The 18,997-nt window shown below is 34.6% G+C and overlaps 1 protein-coding gene across 2 annotated transcripts in view; it reads right to left on the bottom strand.

The window, feature by feature from the left end:
* Positions 1-18,997, bottom strand: part of LOC105473292 (acyl-CoA synthetase short chain family member 3) — a 179,798-nt gene that overhangs the window by 107,870 nt on the left and 52,931 nt on the right. Inside the window, exons 4-7 of one of the 2 annotated variants that reach the window (XM_011727032.3) lie at positions 15,161-15,295; positions 11,452-11,592; positions 2,425-2,505; positions 2,253-2,348 (exon numbers count right to left, since the gene is read on the bottom strand). In XM_011727032.3, coding sequence (XP_011725334.2) covers positions 2,253-2,348; positions 2,425-2,505; positions 11,452-11,592; positions 15,161-15,295 — 453 coding nt within the window. Of the gene's footprint in view, positions 1-2,252; positions 2,349-2,424; positions 2,506-8,342; positions 8,367-11,451; positions 11,593-15,160; positions 15,296-18,997 lie in introns of those variants that run through there. The other variant, XM_071071386.1, reaches the window with a different exon arrangement.

The following is an 18,997-nucleotide window of genomic DNA, read 5'->3' on the forward strand; positions in this document are numbered from 1 at the left end:
AAGCACTATACAAAAGATGTAGAGTAGTATATGAATTCCCAAAAGCATATCAAGTCTGCAAGATATAAAAGCATGATACAAAAGTGTAGAGTAGTATATGACGGTTTAATACTTGTGTCAAAGTCAACCTTAATATTTCTTAGCATTCAGAGACAGAAAACCAGCCAGATAAAAATGAAAGAACACAAATGGTCTTTAAGTGATGATGAGGCCTGGAGTATTCCAGAAAGATTGAGAATAGCCTCTCATGTTTTCAAATTCATCGACTTGCAGACATTTAAGACTGCAAATTAACTTGAAATCATTTAATACTATTCTCCACACCCCACATATAAAATTCCCTTTACTTCACAATCCTTGTCTGGTATTGACAGAACACTTACGTGAAAGAGAGCCTTATATTTGAGAAGTTGTCCATTTGTTCTACTGCCAAGCATTTAAATTTGTCTCTGATTATTCCCAAAATATAACCCTCTGTAACTCTGCATTACAAGACAACATAATTTATATGTAGCAACTTTTTAAACATCAAAATATTATTATAGTATCTGCACATTAAGTGTATTATTTGTCAGACTAGTCATTCCTAATTCCTTCTTTTTTTTTTTTTTTTTTTTTTGAGATGGAGTCTCACTCTGTCACCCAGACTGGAGTGCAGTGGTGCAATCTCTGCTCACTGCAACCTCCGCCTTCCAGGTTCAAGTGATTCTCCTGCCTCAGCCTCCTGAATATCTGGGATTACAAACATGCATCACCATGTCTGGCTAATGTTTGCATTTTTAGTAGAGACCGGGCTTCACCATGTTTGGCAGGCTGGTCTCGAACTCCTGACCTCAAGTGATCCACTTGCCTTGGCCTCCCAAAGTTCTGGGATTATGGGCGTAAGCCAATGTGCCCAGCCCACCTCTTACTTGTATACATTATTTTCATGCTACTCTGTTATTTCAGATCCTTGCTTTTTTTTTTTTTTTTTTTTTGAGGTGGAGTCTCACTCTCTTGCTCAGGCTGGAGTGCAGTGATGTGATCTTGGCTCACTGCAAGTTCTGGCTCCCGGGTTCAAGCCATTCTCCTGCCTCAGTCGCCAGAGTAGCTGGGACTACAGGTGCCCACCGCCACACTCAGCTAATTTTTTTTTTTTTTTTTTTTTGTATTTTTAGTAGAGACGGAGTTTCACTGTGTTAGGATAGTCTCGATCTCCTGACCTTGTGATCTGCCCGCCTCGGCCTCCCAAAGTGCTGGGATTACAGGCATGAGCCACCACACCCAGCCTTTCAGATGCTCTCTAGTAATTTAGTGATTTTTTAAAATCATCTTGGTTAAACTGAATACAAATTTTCAAATGTGGAAGAGTAAAGTAAGATTATATCATTGTACATGGTGAGTAATTTTTAAAAACAGTCCTACCAACAGCTTAAGTTATGGATGCTATAATACCCAGAGATTTGACTACATAAACTATACCAACCCAAATTTTCCCTATTTCATTTCTGTATTTTTTAATTTAAATATAAAACTGTAAAGATTTATGTATTTTTCCATCTTGTTAAATTTGTCCCAAAAGTCCAAGGTCATTTTGAAAGATAATATAGCAAACTACTATATTAGTTATCCCTCCAAGACTTCGATCTTCTACAGATCTGATAGGTATGTTATTCTAAGTCTTTATACAAGACATTGATAAAGGTCAATGGAATAGGCATATAAAGGAAATTTTCTGTACACAAAGAAATCTTCCTAGGTGACACTGATACATTCATCGAATTTTTAAACAGTTATTTATTCAGCTATAAATCTGGTCAGTCTATATTCCTATGCCTTATACACAGAGCTTTATTAGAAATCAAGGAAAGTTATTTATTTAAAATTGAAACAACATGACTTTGGAAATCCATGAATCCTATGAAAATAAAAAAGGTGAATCTACATTGCTCGCCTTGTGACAACTATTTTCTAGGACTCTAAAATCAGTATCAGTTTGCCAGTAATTTCTAGAAATCTGTTAGGGATAGATATAAAGCTTGTTTTTGTGTGTTCTTCAGAATTTAATTCTGAATGTTCAACAAAATTAAAATAACTGGCTAATATTTCCTACATATCCCTTTCTCTTTTGAAATTATATTTTTAACTGGAAGAAGATAATAATAATGTCCCCTGCCCCACCCCAATTTTTCTGATCCTACTCAGGACTGCTTCATGAACAGTTTTAATAAAATAAATAGTATCTATATGTGGTATTAATTTTACTTTATTACCTCATATAAAACTGTTGTGTTCCCATGGAGAAGAGGTCCATAGCAGATATAGGAATGTCCAACAACCCAGCCTAAGTCAGAAGCTGCCCACCACACCTAAAAAATAAGATAATAAAATGCATATATTTTATTCAGAGAATGTTATGTAATGTGAATTTAAAACCACGATTACCTCTCCAGGTTGAAGTCCATATATGGAAGACATTGACCAGTTTAGCATGACAGCGTATCCCCCAGTGGGTCTAACCACACCCTAAGGAGAGAAAAAGTGAAGTTAAAATCAATAAACAATGTGTAAAAACACTCTCTATCTTCATAGCATCCACTTTAAAAGTTCCTGGTCAAAAGTATTTTATATATTAGCTACAAGTTACTTTGGCTTTTATAAAATTATCTTTGAATCATTATTTCTTTGGGTCTTTTAATAGTCACCACAAAATAATTGTCTTTATTAGTACCATTTTTAGAATCCATTCTCACATTATTAGTCTTCTTAAGAAAACATGATTTCACAAAATTACATGCAATACAAACTTTTCTAATAGCACCACACATTATCAACACTACATTTTCAGACGTATTTCCAGAACAAAAATTAGTGTGAAGAAAGGTAAAATGTAGTTATATGCCTCAAATACAGACTAACATAAGGACCTCTGTTTCTTAAGATGATTAAATAATAATAGCTGCTTAGAGGAAACAAAGTCATAATGTAACTGGAATCTCATTGCAACACTTCACTGAGGATCATGCAAGCACACTTTAAAGCTGAGCAATTCTTTCATTATGAACTCTAGAACTCTTAAGGATGAATTCCAGTGAATTGAATTTAGATTAAAAGATTTGTCTTATATTGCATTTTGGACAAAAGTAGGGATCGTTATATCATTGTAGTACAGTTTTCACAAATCAGTTTCAAGTAGTTTTCCCCAACACTGGGAACATATTCAACCTCAATACAAGACTAATATTTGAACACTGGATACAAATGTCACCATAAATAATAAGAACTAATAGTAAATTTAATAATTAAGTTCATGTATTGTTTTAAAAAACGTTAATTGTCATTGGCTCAGTAAGACATAACTGAGTGAATACTCAGAATGAGTCGGTGAACACCTGCTGAGAGATAGAAGGTATATTCCACTCACATGTATTTTGAAGCATCTTTTAGTACAACAATTATAACTGCTCTATGCAAAGAAAAAAAAGTGATTTTTATGAAAGGGCAAACATGGATCTAATCAATAACAGTGCTATTAATTATGCTTTTTGGCATAGCGCTGCACCTTAACACACATACACAACTCAGGAAAATGAAACAGAAATTGACTTTCCATTAGTTACTAAAATTGCTGCTCTCCTCAGGTGCCACTAATAAAACATAGGTATCATGCTGTGGAACATTATTTTATTCACCAGTAACAACACCTGGTCTCTTAGCAAATATCAGATGCAACTTTGTTGGCATTTGAGAGCTATTTTCTAGGTCGTATGACATGGTTAGCATGCAGCTGGCCCTCTTGATCTCCATGGGAACATTAGACATTCTAAGCCCCATGCCAGTAGGTTTTACACATGCACTTTCCCATGTAAACGAAACAGTTATTTTCCCACTGTATCCTATCCTATCTCCCATGCACTTTGCTAGTTTGTTCTATTGAGATCTTTTCCTATGGCTCAACAGATTGATTGAATCTGGTATTAATCAAACTGCAAACACTTCATAAAAACTATTCGTTTTACAGGCTAGAAAAAGTAGTTTTTTGTAGACAATACGCTGTCCATGTGTTATGACAGATAGTGATACTTAATATCAGTAATAATTTCACTTAAAAATGTTTTAAAATTTTCTCTCCATCCTACATGTCCCTGCATTTAGAACCCATTTTTATCAGTAACTCTAAATATTATTATAACTAGGTAAATGTTTAGACCATATGGTACAGAGGGTAAGATGCATTGACTAGAAATGATGACAAGAAATAAAAGGCGAGGGAAGACATAACTGAGTAGTAATTCAATTGTAAAACCTGAAAGATAAATGTAAAGGATAAGTTGTCAAATTTCTATTTACCTCTCAGATGAGTACTTCTTCAAACGACATTTACCAATGTCACTCTGTCTGTAAATTAGTGAATACTTAAACCCATCCAACCAAAAAAAGAGACTTAAAAATGAGACCATGCATGAAAAAGCATTTGAAGTTGTAAAGGCTAAAATTTAATATCTCATTAACAATATTATTTCCTTAGTTCTAGCAATTATTGCTTTATATTTTACCCTGTGCTCCTATCAGTCAAAAGGCATAAATGTCAAAATAATTAGAGGTTGCCATCAAAGATTCTCATTTAAAACAATTAAAATGAAGCTGAAGGAATGAGAAGAGCCATAATTTATGTTTTTCATTAGTCATTGATACCCACTTACTTTTATTTTTTAAAGAATGAGTATACAAATTTTAATCAAGCATCTTTTTACCATTTATTAATCTAGACTCTAGATCTGCAATTTGGTCTTGCCTCCCAAATGCTCAGATAATACAGTTTCAAATTTCTGGGTATTTGATATGGTGCAGAATAAAGAAACACATAGTTTCATATTCTCCAGGTTCACCTTTTATAAGAGGTTTGAAAGCACAAAAAACACAAAGGTTACATTTCAAGAGAATTTCTTTAGCATAAATATTAATTTGTGACAAAAATAAGATGATAAAGCATTTTTGTTTCCTGTTTATAATCACATTATCCAGGTAATGAAAATTAAAATGCAAAAGAGAAACACCATTCAGCCTCTGAAAACACATAAATTATGCTCCAGAAAACAAATCATTATACTATAACTAAGCAAATTTTGTTGGAAACTAAAAATACCACTTTTACAGTAGTAGATCTGAATATGAAGTAAAAATACTCAACACCAATGCTTACCTCTAAAACACAAACCTTCTTCATTTTAGTCTTTTGAATCTCTATTATTTATTATTACCTTCTATATGTGCTTTTTTCTTTTCCTTTGAGAGGGAGTCTTGCTCTGTCACCCAGGCTGGAGTGCAGTGGCATGATCTCACTCACTGCAACCTCCGCCTCCCAGGTTCAAGCGATTCTCCTCCCTCAGCCTCCCAAGTAGTTGGGACTACACAGGCATGCCACCATGCTCAGCTAATTTTTTTTTTTTTTTAGTAGAGACAGGGTTTCACCATGCTAGCCAGGATGGTCTCGATCTCCCGACCTCGTGATCTGCCCTCCTCGGCCTCCCAAAGTGCTGGGATTACAGGCATGATGCACCGCGCCCGGCCTCTCTATGTATTTATACTCTACCTACCTTAAAAGTCAAGTCATTAGATGATCTAATATATTCTCATAAATACCCTGTAACCTGCCAATATGCTGTTCTGATCTTTTGGTAGGATCAGTCATAATTCTTAAAGATGTCTGGGGAACTTGAAAAATATCCAGATGGGACTAGCACTCTGTGCCCTGAATAAAGACATGAAAGTGAATGCTATCTCAGAAATAGGAATGGAAGCAATATGAAAGTGCTCTCTTTTGGGATGGGGGCACAAATGTAATGTTCATGGTGTTTAAAAAATTCAATCAGTGCAAGTACAAGTAAAGGCTGAATATTAGTTTCTCAGAAATGGTACCACAAAGTTATCACAGATAGTTCTTCATAATTTCCAGCTTACTGTGCTACTTTTGAAGACAAGTAAAGTCAAAGACTGCCATAAATGGGGCCATTAAGGTAAAACAGAAAACATGTTAGTATAAATGTTGTGTGCAGTTTTGGTTGCCACAACTTGAAAAAGAAAAATACAATTGCAACAACAGGTGTTGTAGAAGAGGAGGGAAGCCTGAAATGTGTGGTAAGATTAAGAATTTGGGGCCGGGCGCGGTGGCTCAAGACTGTAATCCCAGCACTTTGGGAGGCCGAGATGGGCGGATCATGAGGTCAGGAGATTGAGACCATCCTGGCTAACAAGGTGAAACCCCGTCTCTACTAGAAAATACAAAAAAACTAGCCAGGCGAGGTGGCGGGCACCTGTAGTCCCAGCTGCTCGGGAGGCTGAGGCAGGAGAATGGCCTGTACCTGGGAGGCGGAGCTTGCAGTGAGCTGAGATCCATCCATTGCACTCCAGCCTGGGTGACAGAGCAAGACTCCATCTCAAAAAAAAAAAAAAAAAAAAAAAAAGAATTTGGGATTCTTCATTGTAAAAATGTAAGCTTTTTTTTTTTTCTAATGGTCTTTGAATATCTGAGAGGCACATCCCGAAATACTGAGAGTAGAAAAGTTTAGAGTACATGACAAAACTTCCTATTTCTTACATTAAGTCCCTCTATCATTTATTTTGTAATAAAGAATCATACAAGGCAAATACATATATATTTACATATGTAAAATGTCTATTCACATATACACATGTAAATATATGCATGTATACATGCATGTGTACATATTTATATCCTTACATATATGTGTGTATGTATATCTGTGTGTGTGTTTGTATGTGTGTGTGTGTGTATCAATTCAGCCTGACAAGAAACAATAGAGGGGGAAAATAAATTTTACTTGAAGGAAAGAAAAGAAACCCATCACCAAATGATGGCAGGTGTCAGAGAAAGAAAATGAATCGTTCTGATTGTTTAAAAAATCTAATACATCAGCACTAAACCTTGTTTTGGTCGTGGTTTGACAGATGGCACCCCCTATTTCTAGAGTAAGCCTCCACCCCTTTTCTAAACCTGATGAACTCTAATGTCTTCACCAGGAGTACTTCAAGACGTTGCAAAAATACCACCTTTTCTGGGAACTTTCACCCCATCCTATTATTTGTGTCAAATGTCTTTCAGGTCCTCTTTCACAGCCCTCAGGGCCTGCAAACCTCATCAGAGAACTGATATCCCCACCTGGTGCTGTGCCTTCTCCACCACTTTGAGCACAACACCTTTGTATCTTCAGCACAGTGTCTGGGGTAGAAATGGCATTTACTACATTTGTTGACTGTCTAAATGAATGAACAGTTGAGTGTATAAATCCATATGAACAATACAATTATGTTAACAAATACTCTTTGTTCAGTAGAAACCCTCGACACTTGTAGAATTTAGTGAACCTTGAATCTTCTTAGAAGGCATAAAATGTTTCCATTTGGGATATTTCATCAAACAGGAAATATCTTGATACAGGTTTTCAGATGATTCTGAAGCTATGTCCATGGAGGATATTTTGGCAGTTGTATAATTTTTTGTCGATCTGAACAACTGTGAGCTAAGGGGCAAAGGTGCAACCAGTTCAGCACTTTAACTGAAAGAGCGTACCACAGATTAAACAAAAAAGGTCACTGCTCTTTTATATTTGACTTTCATTCTCCTTTTTTTTTTTTTTTCTAGGGCAGGAAATAGTATTAAGTCACTTAAACAGGAATAAAGTTACATAAATTTTGTAAGTCCACATCAGGACAAAAGGTCTTATCTACCACTTTCTTGTCATGTTTTCTTTTCAATCTTTTCCTTTTGATTTCTTTCCCCTTGTTTTCTTTTGACACTGAACTTTTCTTCTTTCTTTTTTTTTTTTCGTTATCACAATCCCTTTATGATATCAAACCGAATAAGATGCATATTATGATCACTAAATCTCCCATACCTGAAAGGACATCTCATCCAGATGAGGGATTCTTTTATCATGTAGTGCTTTGAACTATCTCAAAGATAGGCACCCAAACCAAACAGAATAGAAGCCCACAACAAAACAGAAATGTATGCAAAGAAGCTCAGATGTGGTTGCTGGAATATTTACAGCAGCTAACAGATTAACCTGTCATACAGCAACTTGACAACTCCAGAGTTGGCAAATGCCGATATGCAAATATGCCCAAAATATATCTACAAATTCTAACCAAAGAACAGACTGCCTTATGTGTGTTTTATATTTGAGAAACAAGCATTTTTAGGCAGAAGAGTTTTTTTATGAGCTCACAACATTATTTTTCCTCATGAAGATCAGGAATTGAGGAAACAAACCATATGATGACATCATATTTATATCTAAATGCTTCATTAATGCATGTGTGTTTATTTTTCCTCTACGTACATTCTGTGGATCCCAACATTAAGATTTTAGGTACTATTAATCCTGATTATACCTATGAAAAATGAAATGAGAATGGTATGAATAAGGAGGTGTCCAAGAAGCTGACTTACTAGAGAAGTAAGAGATCATTCAACAAATATTCTGAGGCTCTACATGGGTCAAATTTTAATGTTAGTGCTACAGTGGATCCAAAAAGGAAAATGTGTATTCTAAGACCTCAGAGGACATTCATTGTTAAAAAAGTAAATTAATAAAAACTAATATGTATAAGACAGGTTAAAATAAGTGCCATAAAAACTAACATGTATAAGATAGGTTAAAATAAGTGCCATAAAGGTCTGTTGGTAATGTAAAATTTAAAGCAATTTAAATTCTAAAGTCCACTGGAGGGAAGAGAGACTTAAAGAGATAACTACCTTCTTTTGCCATTCTGTATGTGTTAACTTTGCAAAGCCCACTCACTCACACAATTTAATCACCGGTCCTGTACCCCAATAACCTACAAGGGTCTATCTCCAACCGCATATGTATAACTCTTGGGCTGAGACTCTCATTACCAACTCTTGACTGGGCATCTTCGTGTTAAATGTCCTGAAGACACATCATGCTCAGCATGTTAAAGACTTTTAGTTTCCCTAGCCTCAAACCATCCTTCTGATTCTATTTCAATGAATATTCAAAAGCACCCTCATATGTTCTCACATTCAAAGTCTTAGACTTCTAACATTGAACCAAATCTGATTCCTCCCTATTAGGTATGCTGTCCTGTGTAAACTTCCAAACTAATTAAACAGCCTGAAAACTAATCTCTTTGTCTCCTTTGTGTGTAGTCAACTATCTTCCCAACTAAATGACCACCTTCTATCTTGCATCACCTGTATTCATACCTGGTTCAATCCCACTAGACTAGAAGGACTATACTTTACTCATAGTTGTATCTGTTCTAGCACAGGATGAGCACTCCATACAAACACATTAAATTGAGTCAAATTCAATGTGGGTGCAGAAATCTCCACACAATTAAAGCCCTCTCAAATTTATTGAAATAGATTGTCTTCAGGATGGTACATCAGGAGGAAAATGAGAACGATAGAAATATCAAAGGATCTTCCATTTAGGCACTGAAAGGAATCCAGAAAAGAACCTCTCAGAGAAAACCTGCGCCAGGCGCATTGGCTCACGCCTGTAATCCCAGCACTTTGGGAGGCCGAGGTGGATGTATCACAAGGTCAGGAGATCACGACCATCCTGGCTAACACAGTGAAACCCCGTCTCTACTAAAAATACAAAAAATTAGCCGGGCATGGTGGCAGGTGCAGGTAGTCCCAGCTGCTCGAGAGGCTGAGGAAGGAGAATGGCATGAACCTGGGAGGTAGAGCTTGCAGTGAGCCAGCCTGGGCAACAGAGTGAGACTCACTCTCAAAAAAAAAAAAAAAAAAAAAAAAAGAAAGAAAGAAAAGAAAGGAAAAACCTGTAGTAGCTAGGGTCCTTCCTTATTTGGAACCACTTTTCAATCTAATACTCTGTGTATTGCTTTTATTTTATTTCTACTACACTAGCAAGTCAGCTTTTAATTTCTGAAAACCTTTTCTTCTGCCCATCCCATGAGATCCTACTCCAGGTCACAGTGAATTTCAGTGACTTAAAGTCTTGAGGTAGCACAAATGTTTTTATAAGATTTCTTCAGGCTTTTAAGAAACTAAATTTTTAAAAATTAAGTTATACTGTGTTTTCAGGGTCAGGAGTTTTCTCTCATGTTGATACTTTTATATTAGATCATAACTTTCCTGAGTTCTCTTTTATTTTATAGCCAAATGTTCAGTTGGACTCCAGGTGGCGAGTATGCAAGGCAGAATTGGAAAAAGTTGAGGTTAAGAATTATGTCCAGCAGATTATTTGGCATGCTTCAATAAATAAATCTTCCAATCTCCAATATGCAGAAATATTTTTCAAGTCACTCGAGTTGTAACAAAATCATAAGGCTTCAATTCTACAATGAAACAAATATCTTCATGTGTGTGCATCTATGTATGATTTCAACAAAAATTTATTGAGCACCAACTACATACAAAGAACAATGGTAGACCAAAATATACTAAAACATGACCTGTGTCCTCAGAGAGAATATATTCCCCTACGAAAAGTGTTCCTTTTCACAAGCAAGGCTTACATGGAACATCTTAAATTTCCTTTTAAAAAGCTAACTAATCAAATAGAACCACTATTTTAAGATGATTAAGAGACGACGTTTTCAGAACACTGATGCTACAGTAATCTAACAGTAATGAAGAAGTCACTCTCCTCAAGGATAAGAATGATTATGAAAGTCCCTTCTCCTACTAAAATTCTACAATTCAGTGAATATTAAACCACCTAATAAAGATGAATAAGGAAAATTATACTGTTATCCTTTATAAGGGTCTATGAAGAAACAGTGTTATTCGGAGATACCAGGCAAAAGTGGTATTTGTTGATATTTGACACATTAAATGAATATTGATGCTTTCAACTTTGCTTTGTAAAAACATGTTTCATGGTGAACAGATTTAAAAATCCTTGAATGTCTTCCATGCTGTAAATCAAATAGGTCAATACTTTGGATAAACTGCCTCTGTTCAAACTGCCTAGGTCAATTCTCTAAATCACATTCATAATAAAGAATTGAATTCCCCTAGATCAAAAAATCAATTCTACACTGCATGAAACTTATATCTCAATTTAAAAGAATAAAAATGTCTTATTTGAAATATATTTTTATATAATGTTATTAAACCAACTGATATTCAATCAAACATCTACTAAAGCAATTGTATATTTCTAGCATTTGAGAAAATTCTGGAAGAAATGAGAGCAAAATATTTGATGTTAAATAATAAATGTTTTTATATTTAGCACTAGGCACAAAATCTCTTTAAGATATAAAGTAACTGTGTCAGGTGAGATCACGCCACTGCACTCCAGACTGGGCACAGGAAAAAAAATAAAAGCAAATGAAGTAACTCTCTAAACTTCAAAGTAAAATCTGCAAACATTTCCAGTCAGTGATCAAACATTCTTGGTGCAAAGTAAATCTGCTGCTATAGATAGTTATCCCTCAGAGAGTGAGTACCTTAGGTAACCCCGTTGTGCCAGATGTGTAAAGAACGTACAGTGGGTGTTCTGAAAGAACAGGAACACAGTCATGTGATTGGGCTTTTGCCATCTCTTCATCCCAGTCAAGGTCACGACCTGGAGCCAAAGGAACCGCCTCCTACACAGGAAAAATATAAGAGTATGTACTGTAATAGGAGATTAAATCAAGAGAACAAAAAGTAGCTAAATCTATGTAAGTCCGAGCATCTGACTGAAAATCTAAGCCTATAATGGCGCTAAACATCAGATTTATGACTAAAAAGCTCAAGTTCATGATTCAACATAAATGTTTATAAAAAGTCCAAAGGTTTTATATTCACTTCAACTAAACTGACAAAAAAACATGTTTCATTTAAATCTAGAGATATCCTTTAGAAATTCAGTATAATGTAGTAATGTTTCCATCAACACTCATAGCTTAATTAACAAGGTTTCATGTTTTTATAGATGTATGTACACTAATAACTTTATAAACTAATTTTTATTTTCCATAGCCTATTTCTTTTACTTTGCATTTATCATCTTTACAATGATGTGTCAACTAAGCTAATAAATTTCTCTTCATACAATGGCCTTTAGGAGTAACACCACAGCTACCTTTCCAAATAAGAAAACATTAATTCTTCAGGAGTAGGGAAGAATTCTACTATTGCTTTTTGAAGACTAAAATCCAGTATTGAAATTTAGTCAGAGTCTGTGATATATCCAAAATACGATCCAAATTTTACTCCTTCTAGATCATTCATTATTGTGGGAGAAATATTTTTTTCCTTTTTTTGTTTCAAGAACCAGGCTCTGTGTTGTAAACTTTGTGATAATAGAGTCATGAGTTAAACAGATACATCTTTAAAGAAATTAAACAGACTTCTTTAAAAACAGTGACAATGAAATGACCAGATGGGTGAAAAGCAGGGAAGTGGCTGATGGTAAAGTTACTCTGATGGGGAATTACAACTATTTAAGTAAAGTTAATGCCCATTAAAAGTCTGTTTTTTTCTTAGATGTTAGCTGAGCTCAAGATCACACATCAGGAAGTTTATAATTGGCGAACATGTTAGCATAAGCACAAGCAAAGTTATATAACACTCAATGAAAGTTAATGCGATCTACTATCTAGAGATGTGTGTAACCATTTCATTAAAGTGATTCCTGAGATAAGCCCAAAGATTGAAAAATTTAGAAAAGACACTTCCATTTTCTAGATTGCTTAATACATTAATCATGGTTGTAAAAACTGTTCATATATTTAAATAGGTACATTTACCAATTAATACTCCAAGATAACATCACAAATATAATGCCTGTATGAATAAACACATTTATAGCTAACACATTTATAGCTGAATTGAAGACCCTTCATCAAGTTGAAGTTTCAGGCCAAACTGCTTTCTCCAGCCCCACCCTGATAGGCACTGGCTCTGCCATTTAGATAAACAAAATAGTTGATTATGACCAAATTATATGTTTCCATTTCTTTTTATACAATGGATAAAAGCAACTAATTGCAAATTATCAAACTTTTGACAACACAGAGATCTATAAAAATCATCACACTGCAAAATAAAAACATCAATTAAGTGATCACAACAATAATTACAGGGTTGATAATTTTTATGGGCCTCTAATGAAATTAGGACTTCAATAAATGGTTATTCTTCAGGCTAAGAAACAGAGGTACATGTAAAGGAGATCTGACAAATAAAGAGAGAAAACAAAACATTTTCACATATATGCATTTACTTCTATAGATATGTCTTTCCTAATTCTTGTAATTCTTAAAAGGCAGTATTGGGAGAGCGTAGGGGTGTAATATCCTTTGATTCCATCACTGCTTGCCTGAAGCTTAGGTGTGGCAGCCAAGTTTTTACCTCCTCTTACAAAAATGCAATCCCGGTTAATAAGACACCCCGCTGAGCCTTTGTGTCTCTCTAAATCCAAAGCAAAGCCATTCCACTGGGCTTAGTTACTGCCTAAACAGCAGGTCTACTAGAAAGAACAAGAGATTTCTACAGCCCTCATCTATATTACAATAGAGGAAAGGGCCTGCAGAAAAAGAGAGAAGCTGAGAAAGTAAGCTAGTTATTGGAGGGGAGCAGGCAGTTAATCTCTATTAAGAAGAAAAGAGAACAGACTTGCATTAGAAAAAACTGAATAAGGAACATTGATATCCTCCATATGCAATGTGTTTATAGTGAAAGAAATATCATATGTCTTTTTGGTTACAAGTCATTAAACTGGAGTTTAAATCCTGGTTCTGCCACTTATTAGCCGTGACTTTGGGCTATGACCTCTCTCCATTACTCAGTTTCTTTATCTCTAAAATAAGGCTAGTAACATCTATTTCATTGGTTTGTTAGAATTAAATAAGAAAAAAATATTTGGAAGTACTTAGCATTGGGCCTAGAACTTAGTACCTCATAAGTTCTGTGCAAACTACATATTAATGTGAACAGCACACATATACTCATATATGCATACACTGTGTGTGTGTTCCTGCCATCCCTCTAAACTGTTCTTACCCAAGGCCTTCTATATTGCTGATTTTGCAATACCTGATTTAAACAGCAAAGAAGCTTTTTTTTTAAAAAAAGTGCTTGAGGTCTTCTGAAAGAAACTTAAAATTCTTCTTCAAGATCATAAGAACATTAAAACCATTAAGTGCAGCAGATCATGAACCACAGACTACTAAAACTTTATACAGGAATTTAATGTGGTAATGGGAATTGCTTGGTGGTAATCAAAATGATGTATTTTTAATACTCTGTTCTCATATCTTGTCATTTAAGTATTTTCAAATAAAACTTGTTAAGAGTTGATTCTTTAAGTCTTGCAATTTCACTTCTGCAAAAAAAAAAAAAAAAAAAAAAAAAAAAAAAAAAAAAACTTAATCTGCTAGAAACCCAAGTTGATGTCAACATAAATAGCTAAAGATTTGCTTGGGTGAAGAAATAAGGTGATCATCAGTTCAAAGTTACAGAAAAAGTACCGTAAATTGTATTCATTGGTATATTACACTGTTCTCCCTTCCTTCATGGATTGCAGAATAATGTATCTACTTAGAATATTCATGTTTTGTTTTCCTGAGCATGGTTTTATTTCTAGCCTAAATACTTTTCTAAATTTTAAGAAGATGTTTGCATTCAAATTAGTCACACCACTCCAAGAGTCAGGAGAGCTGAGGGATTAAGCATACAGTCAGAGTGCATACATTCAAATCTCGACTCTGGAGCTTTCAAACCGGGCAAGTTGCTTTATCTCCGTGTTCACTGGAGTCCTCTTCTATTAAAATAGTAATAATATTATCATCTAGTTAATAGAGTTACCAGGAAAATTAAAAAATATATTCATTAGTAGAATGTCTTATAAATCATACGGTAAGCAGTCAATTCGTGTTTGTTGTTATTATTATTGTTAATATAATCCGAGCTAATTAAAAACACAACAATAGCAGTATACATAGAATCCGATTCATTAATCTCACACATGTTTCTGTGTTTCAGTCTTTTGGTTTTAGGCTAGATTTTCATGAAGTCAGTAGGTCTTATTCATATTTTTTTAGAAATAACAATGACATTCAGCAGTATACTTAATAGTTTATAAATCAAGTGTATCTTTTAAATGGTAAAAACTAAAATCATTTTTAGTATATTAACATTAGCAAGAACCAAATTCAATATTCAGATTACCATATTTGGACGATTATAAATGAGAATTTTCTCTGGTTTGTGTTGTCCTATTTTTAGCGCTTCTTCTACAAGTGGTACATACTCTACCCTCCTTCCAGGTTCAATGCCAAATGATGCTGTAACAACCACCTTGGGCTACAATTAAAAAATAATAATGGAGAGAAAGCTTTAACAATGTTAATTAGGGTAATCACAATATTTTAGTTGCAGACTGGCAATTTAACATTTCTAAAGAAATACCTGAATGATTCTGTTTTCTACTGAATGGTATGAAAATGAATAAACCATTTGTAATTGTTATAGACTTAACCACTTCTACATAAATCTCACTTACCTGTTCAAAACTGCATACTCAATGATGTTTTTGACTCATATGTATGAAATGTATAAATCCCTTTCAAATAATTCATTAAGCCAGGTGGATTTGCCATGAACTAGTACAATGCAAATCTTGAGGCCCTTTACTTGCAAAGGCCCCAGTAAGAGCTGGCTGCTGCTGAGGTTGTAGCAGCATTTCATAGGTTTTCTATATGTTTCTCTTCTAAATGCCTAAAGAGACTGCAGCAGAAAAATACGCAAATCTCCAATAACTTATAATATTTTTTCTAATTCTAAATATATATTCATATTCACCAAATATTACATTATATTATTTTCTTAAAAAGGCTCCCAAATGATTAAAGTTTCAAGCCCCACAAAGCCTAGACCTGCCCCTGTCCTTAAGATACACTTTGTACTCTTTACCTGGCAATTTGCTAAGTTATTCTTCAAGACAAACACAGGTGTAGGCAAAATGTATCCCTGTTGGGAACCACAGCTTATGTCAATCTCTCTTCTTCAGTATATTCTGGACATGCCTCAAATGTTCAGTTGTAGTCAGTGTTCATACATCTCTACTACTGCACAGTAAGCTCTATAAGACCAAGTTTGAATGCCATTTATTTTTGTGTTTCCTATACCTAGCACAGTGCTTGGCATGTCATGAGCTTTCAGCAAACGTTTGTGGAACTCATTAATTTGCAGAAAAATAAGTCCTCATATTTTTAAGTATATTGTTTCTTCACCAAGAAATCCAAAGCAAAAGAGACAGATAATAAATTATTCAGAAGGCAGAAAATTGACCCAAGGTATTGCATGTATTCCTGAATTCTGATTTCTAGTTATAATACATTTCATCTAGGAAAGGTTTATACTGTGCTAAATATATGCATATATAGTATTGTCTGCTTTTTGAATATAATTTAATATTCATGGAACTGAGGCTTAGTGCAATTACATAGTTTGCCCCAGGTTACAAGTGGCAAAGGCAGAAGGAAGGCCAGTTCAGTCTGGTTGCAGAACGTCTTTCCACCATATCAAGTTGCCTTAAAACAAAAGAGAAAAAAAAAAAAAAGCAAAAAGTCTTGTTTCCTTTTATTATATTTTTAAAGGTCAGACATTTGAAAATAATTCACATTTTAATATCTGTAATATGCACAAAAATAGCTCTAGATAGCATTCCTTAAAATTAGAATTCTGAATAAACAAAAGCAAGCTACATATCAGATTAGGAGCATATATAGAATATATCAAAGTTTGAATAATTTAATAAAGTCAAAATTAGACTTCTCCTCTGAAAAAAATAATTCCTTTCATATTTCTATTAACAGTCTTATTGGAGATATTGAGTCTAGACTGACTTGTTAGAATACATCATTTCCATCTTCTTCTATAAAAATAAAACTTTTTCTTTAGCCTATTTATCTGAAGATCATGACATCAAAACCATTCCTAATTTCAACTACACACTAATTTTACCTAACTATCTCAGATATACATCTCTATCTCCATCTTCTCTCCTTACATTTGACCTGCCCAATTGCCTTATCTATAAAAGCATTTATTGCAGAAACTCCTTAACAAAGGAGTCTTAGGGTGTATGTGTGTGTGTGCGTGTGTGTGTGTGCACGTGTGTGTGTGTGTGATGGATGAAAATTCCTTAAATGGTATACCATAACTTTTGTAAATTCTTATTTTTTTTACATATTGTAATTTCCCTATATCTTATCAGAATTTTTTAAAGTTTCATTTGCAAGTCAGTGACTGATATTTTTTCCCTAGATTTTCTTCATAGGCATTAACTCAACATGTTTAAAAAGAAGAAAAAAAAAACGATAAAAAGGACCCAGATGGTTTGTCCACAAATCAGCATTCTTATTTTAATAACTAACCTATTACAAAATAAAATGAGATATGCAAAGCCTGACTCTATATCTAGCACTCAGGGGGGCTTCAGTATATATTACCTCTCTTCCCATTAAGAATGTCTCGTCTTGGGCTTCTAAAATTCTAAAGGTCAACCATCTCTTACTCTGATAGGCAGCTTCCTTCCTGAATCTTCCCAGAGTCCTTTTTCCCCTTCATATTGCCCACCGTTTTACAAACAGATCACCTATCAAAGGTTTTTCTTACAGCTTCCAGCTTCACTCCTACTCACATACCGCAAGACCTGCCTCTTCTTAACATTGCTTCAAACGTGACACTCGCCTGTTCAAAAACTTTTACTCGTTAACAGAATCCAGTTCAGACAAAACCCGCCTTTGCAAGCTCACCGTCTCTCACCTTTTAGTCATAATGGTCTACTTACTGTCCTTCCAAATGAATTTTACCGTTTCCTGTCTCTACTGCTTGACTCACATTCTTTTTCTGCCTTTTTGGATCCTAATATGTCATTCTTTTCAACTAGCTGAATCTTAGCCAAGATCTAACTCGAATCTCACCTCCTTCAGGAAGCCTTCTTTGGCCACCCCGACTGAAAGAAAGTGTTCCTTCCTCTAAATCAGGGGTCTGCAAACTATGGTTGTGAGCCAAACCCAGCACAAAGCCTGTTTCTGTAAAATATTATTGACAAATACACACCTATCGTGTACGTGTTGTCTAAGGCTGCTTTTGTGCTACAACAGCAAAGGTGAGTAGGTACAATAGAGATTGTGTCATCCATACTGCCTAAAATATTTACTATCTGGTCAATTACAGTTAAAATTTTTCTAACTCCTACACTAAATTCATAGATTAATAATAGTTAACATTTTTTAAATGAGTACTATATACCAGACACTGTGCTGTTTTAGATTAAATAGCTCAATGATATTTCACAACAGACTCACTAAATTGTTATTTTTGTACCCCATTCAAACATATACACTTCCTGGATGTATATGGATTGTAAAACTAGTTATATGTCCCATCCATTTGATAAGTATTACTTATTATCCAGTTGCAAAGACAGTATCAGGAACATAGTGGGAGCTTAATCAAATATATGTTGAATGAACAAATTAGTTATTAGTCCTTTTCTTCTATGTCTTATACACCCAAATATATGACAAGCTAAGTTGGAAAGCATACACCTTCTCTTATAGTTTATATTCCCCAAGGCACCCAGCAAGATGTCTTTCACATAGAACTGACTTTAAAACAAATGTGTGATTAACAGATGTACATGAAATAAAAAACATTTTATTTATGTATTTATTTAAATAGCTTGAAGTCTGGGCTTTTAGGGTACCTGTCACCCAAATAGTGTACATTGTATCCAATAGGTAGTTTTTCATCCTTCATCCCCCTTCTACTCTTCCCCTTTCTGGATTTCCAATGTCCATTATACCACTCTATATGTCTTTGCATACAGATAGCTTAGCTTCCACTTAACAGTGAGAACATGAAGTATTTGGTTTTCTGTTCCTGAGTTGTTTCACTTAGGGTAATGTTCTCCAGTTCCACCCAATTTGCTACAAAAGATATTACTTTATTCTTTCTTATGGCTGAGAAGTATTCCATGGTGCGTGTGTGTGTGTG

Source organism: Macaca nemestrina, chromosome 10 (genome assembly GCF_043159975.1).
Source record: "Macaca nemestrina isolate mMacNem1 chromosome 10, mMacNem.hap1, whole genome shotgun sequence".
Lineage (NCBI taxonomy): Eukaryota > Metazoa > Chordata > Mammalia > Primates > Cercopithecidae > Macaca > Macaca nemestrina.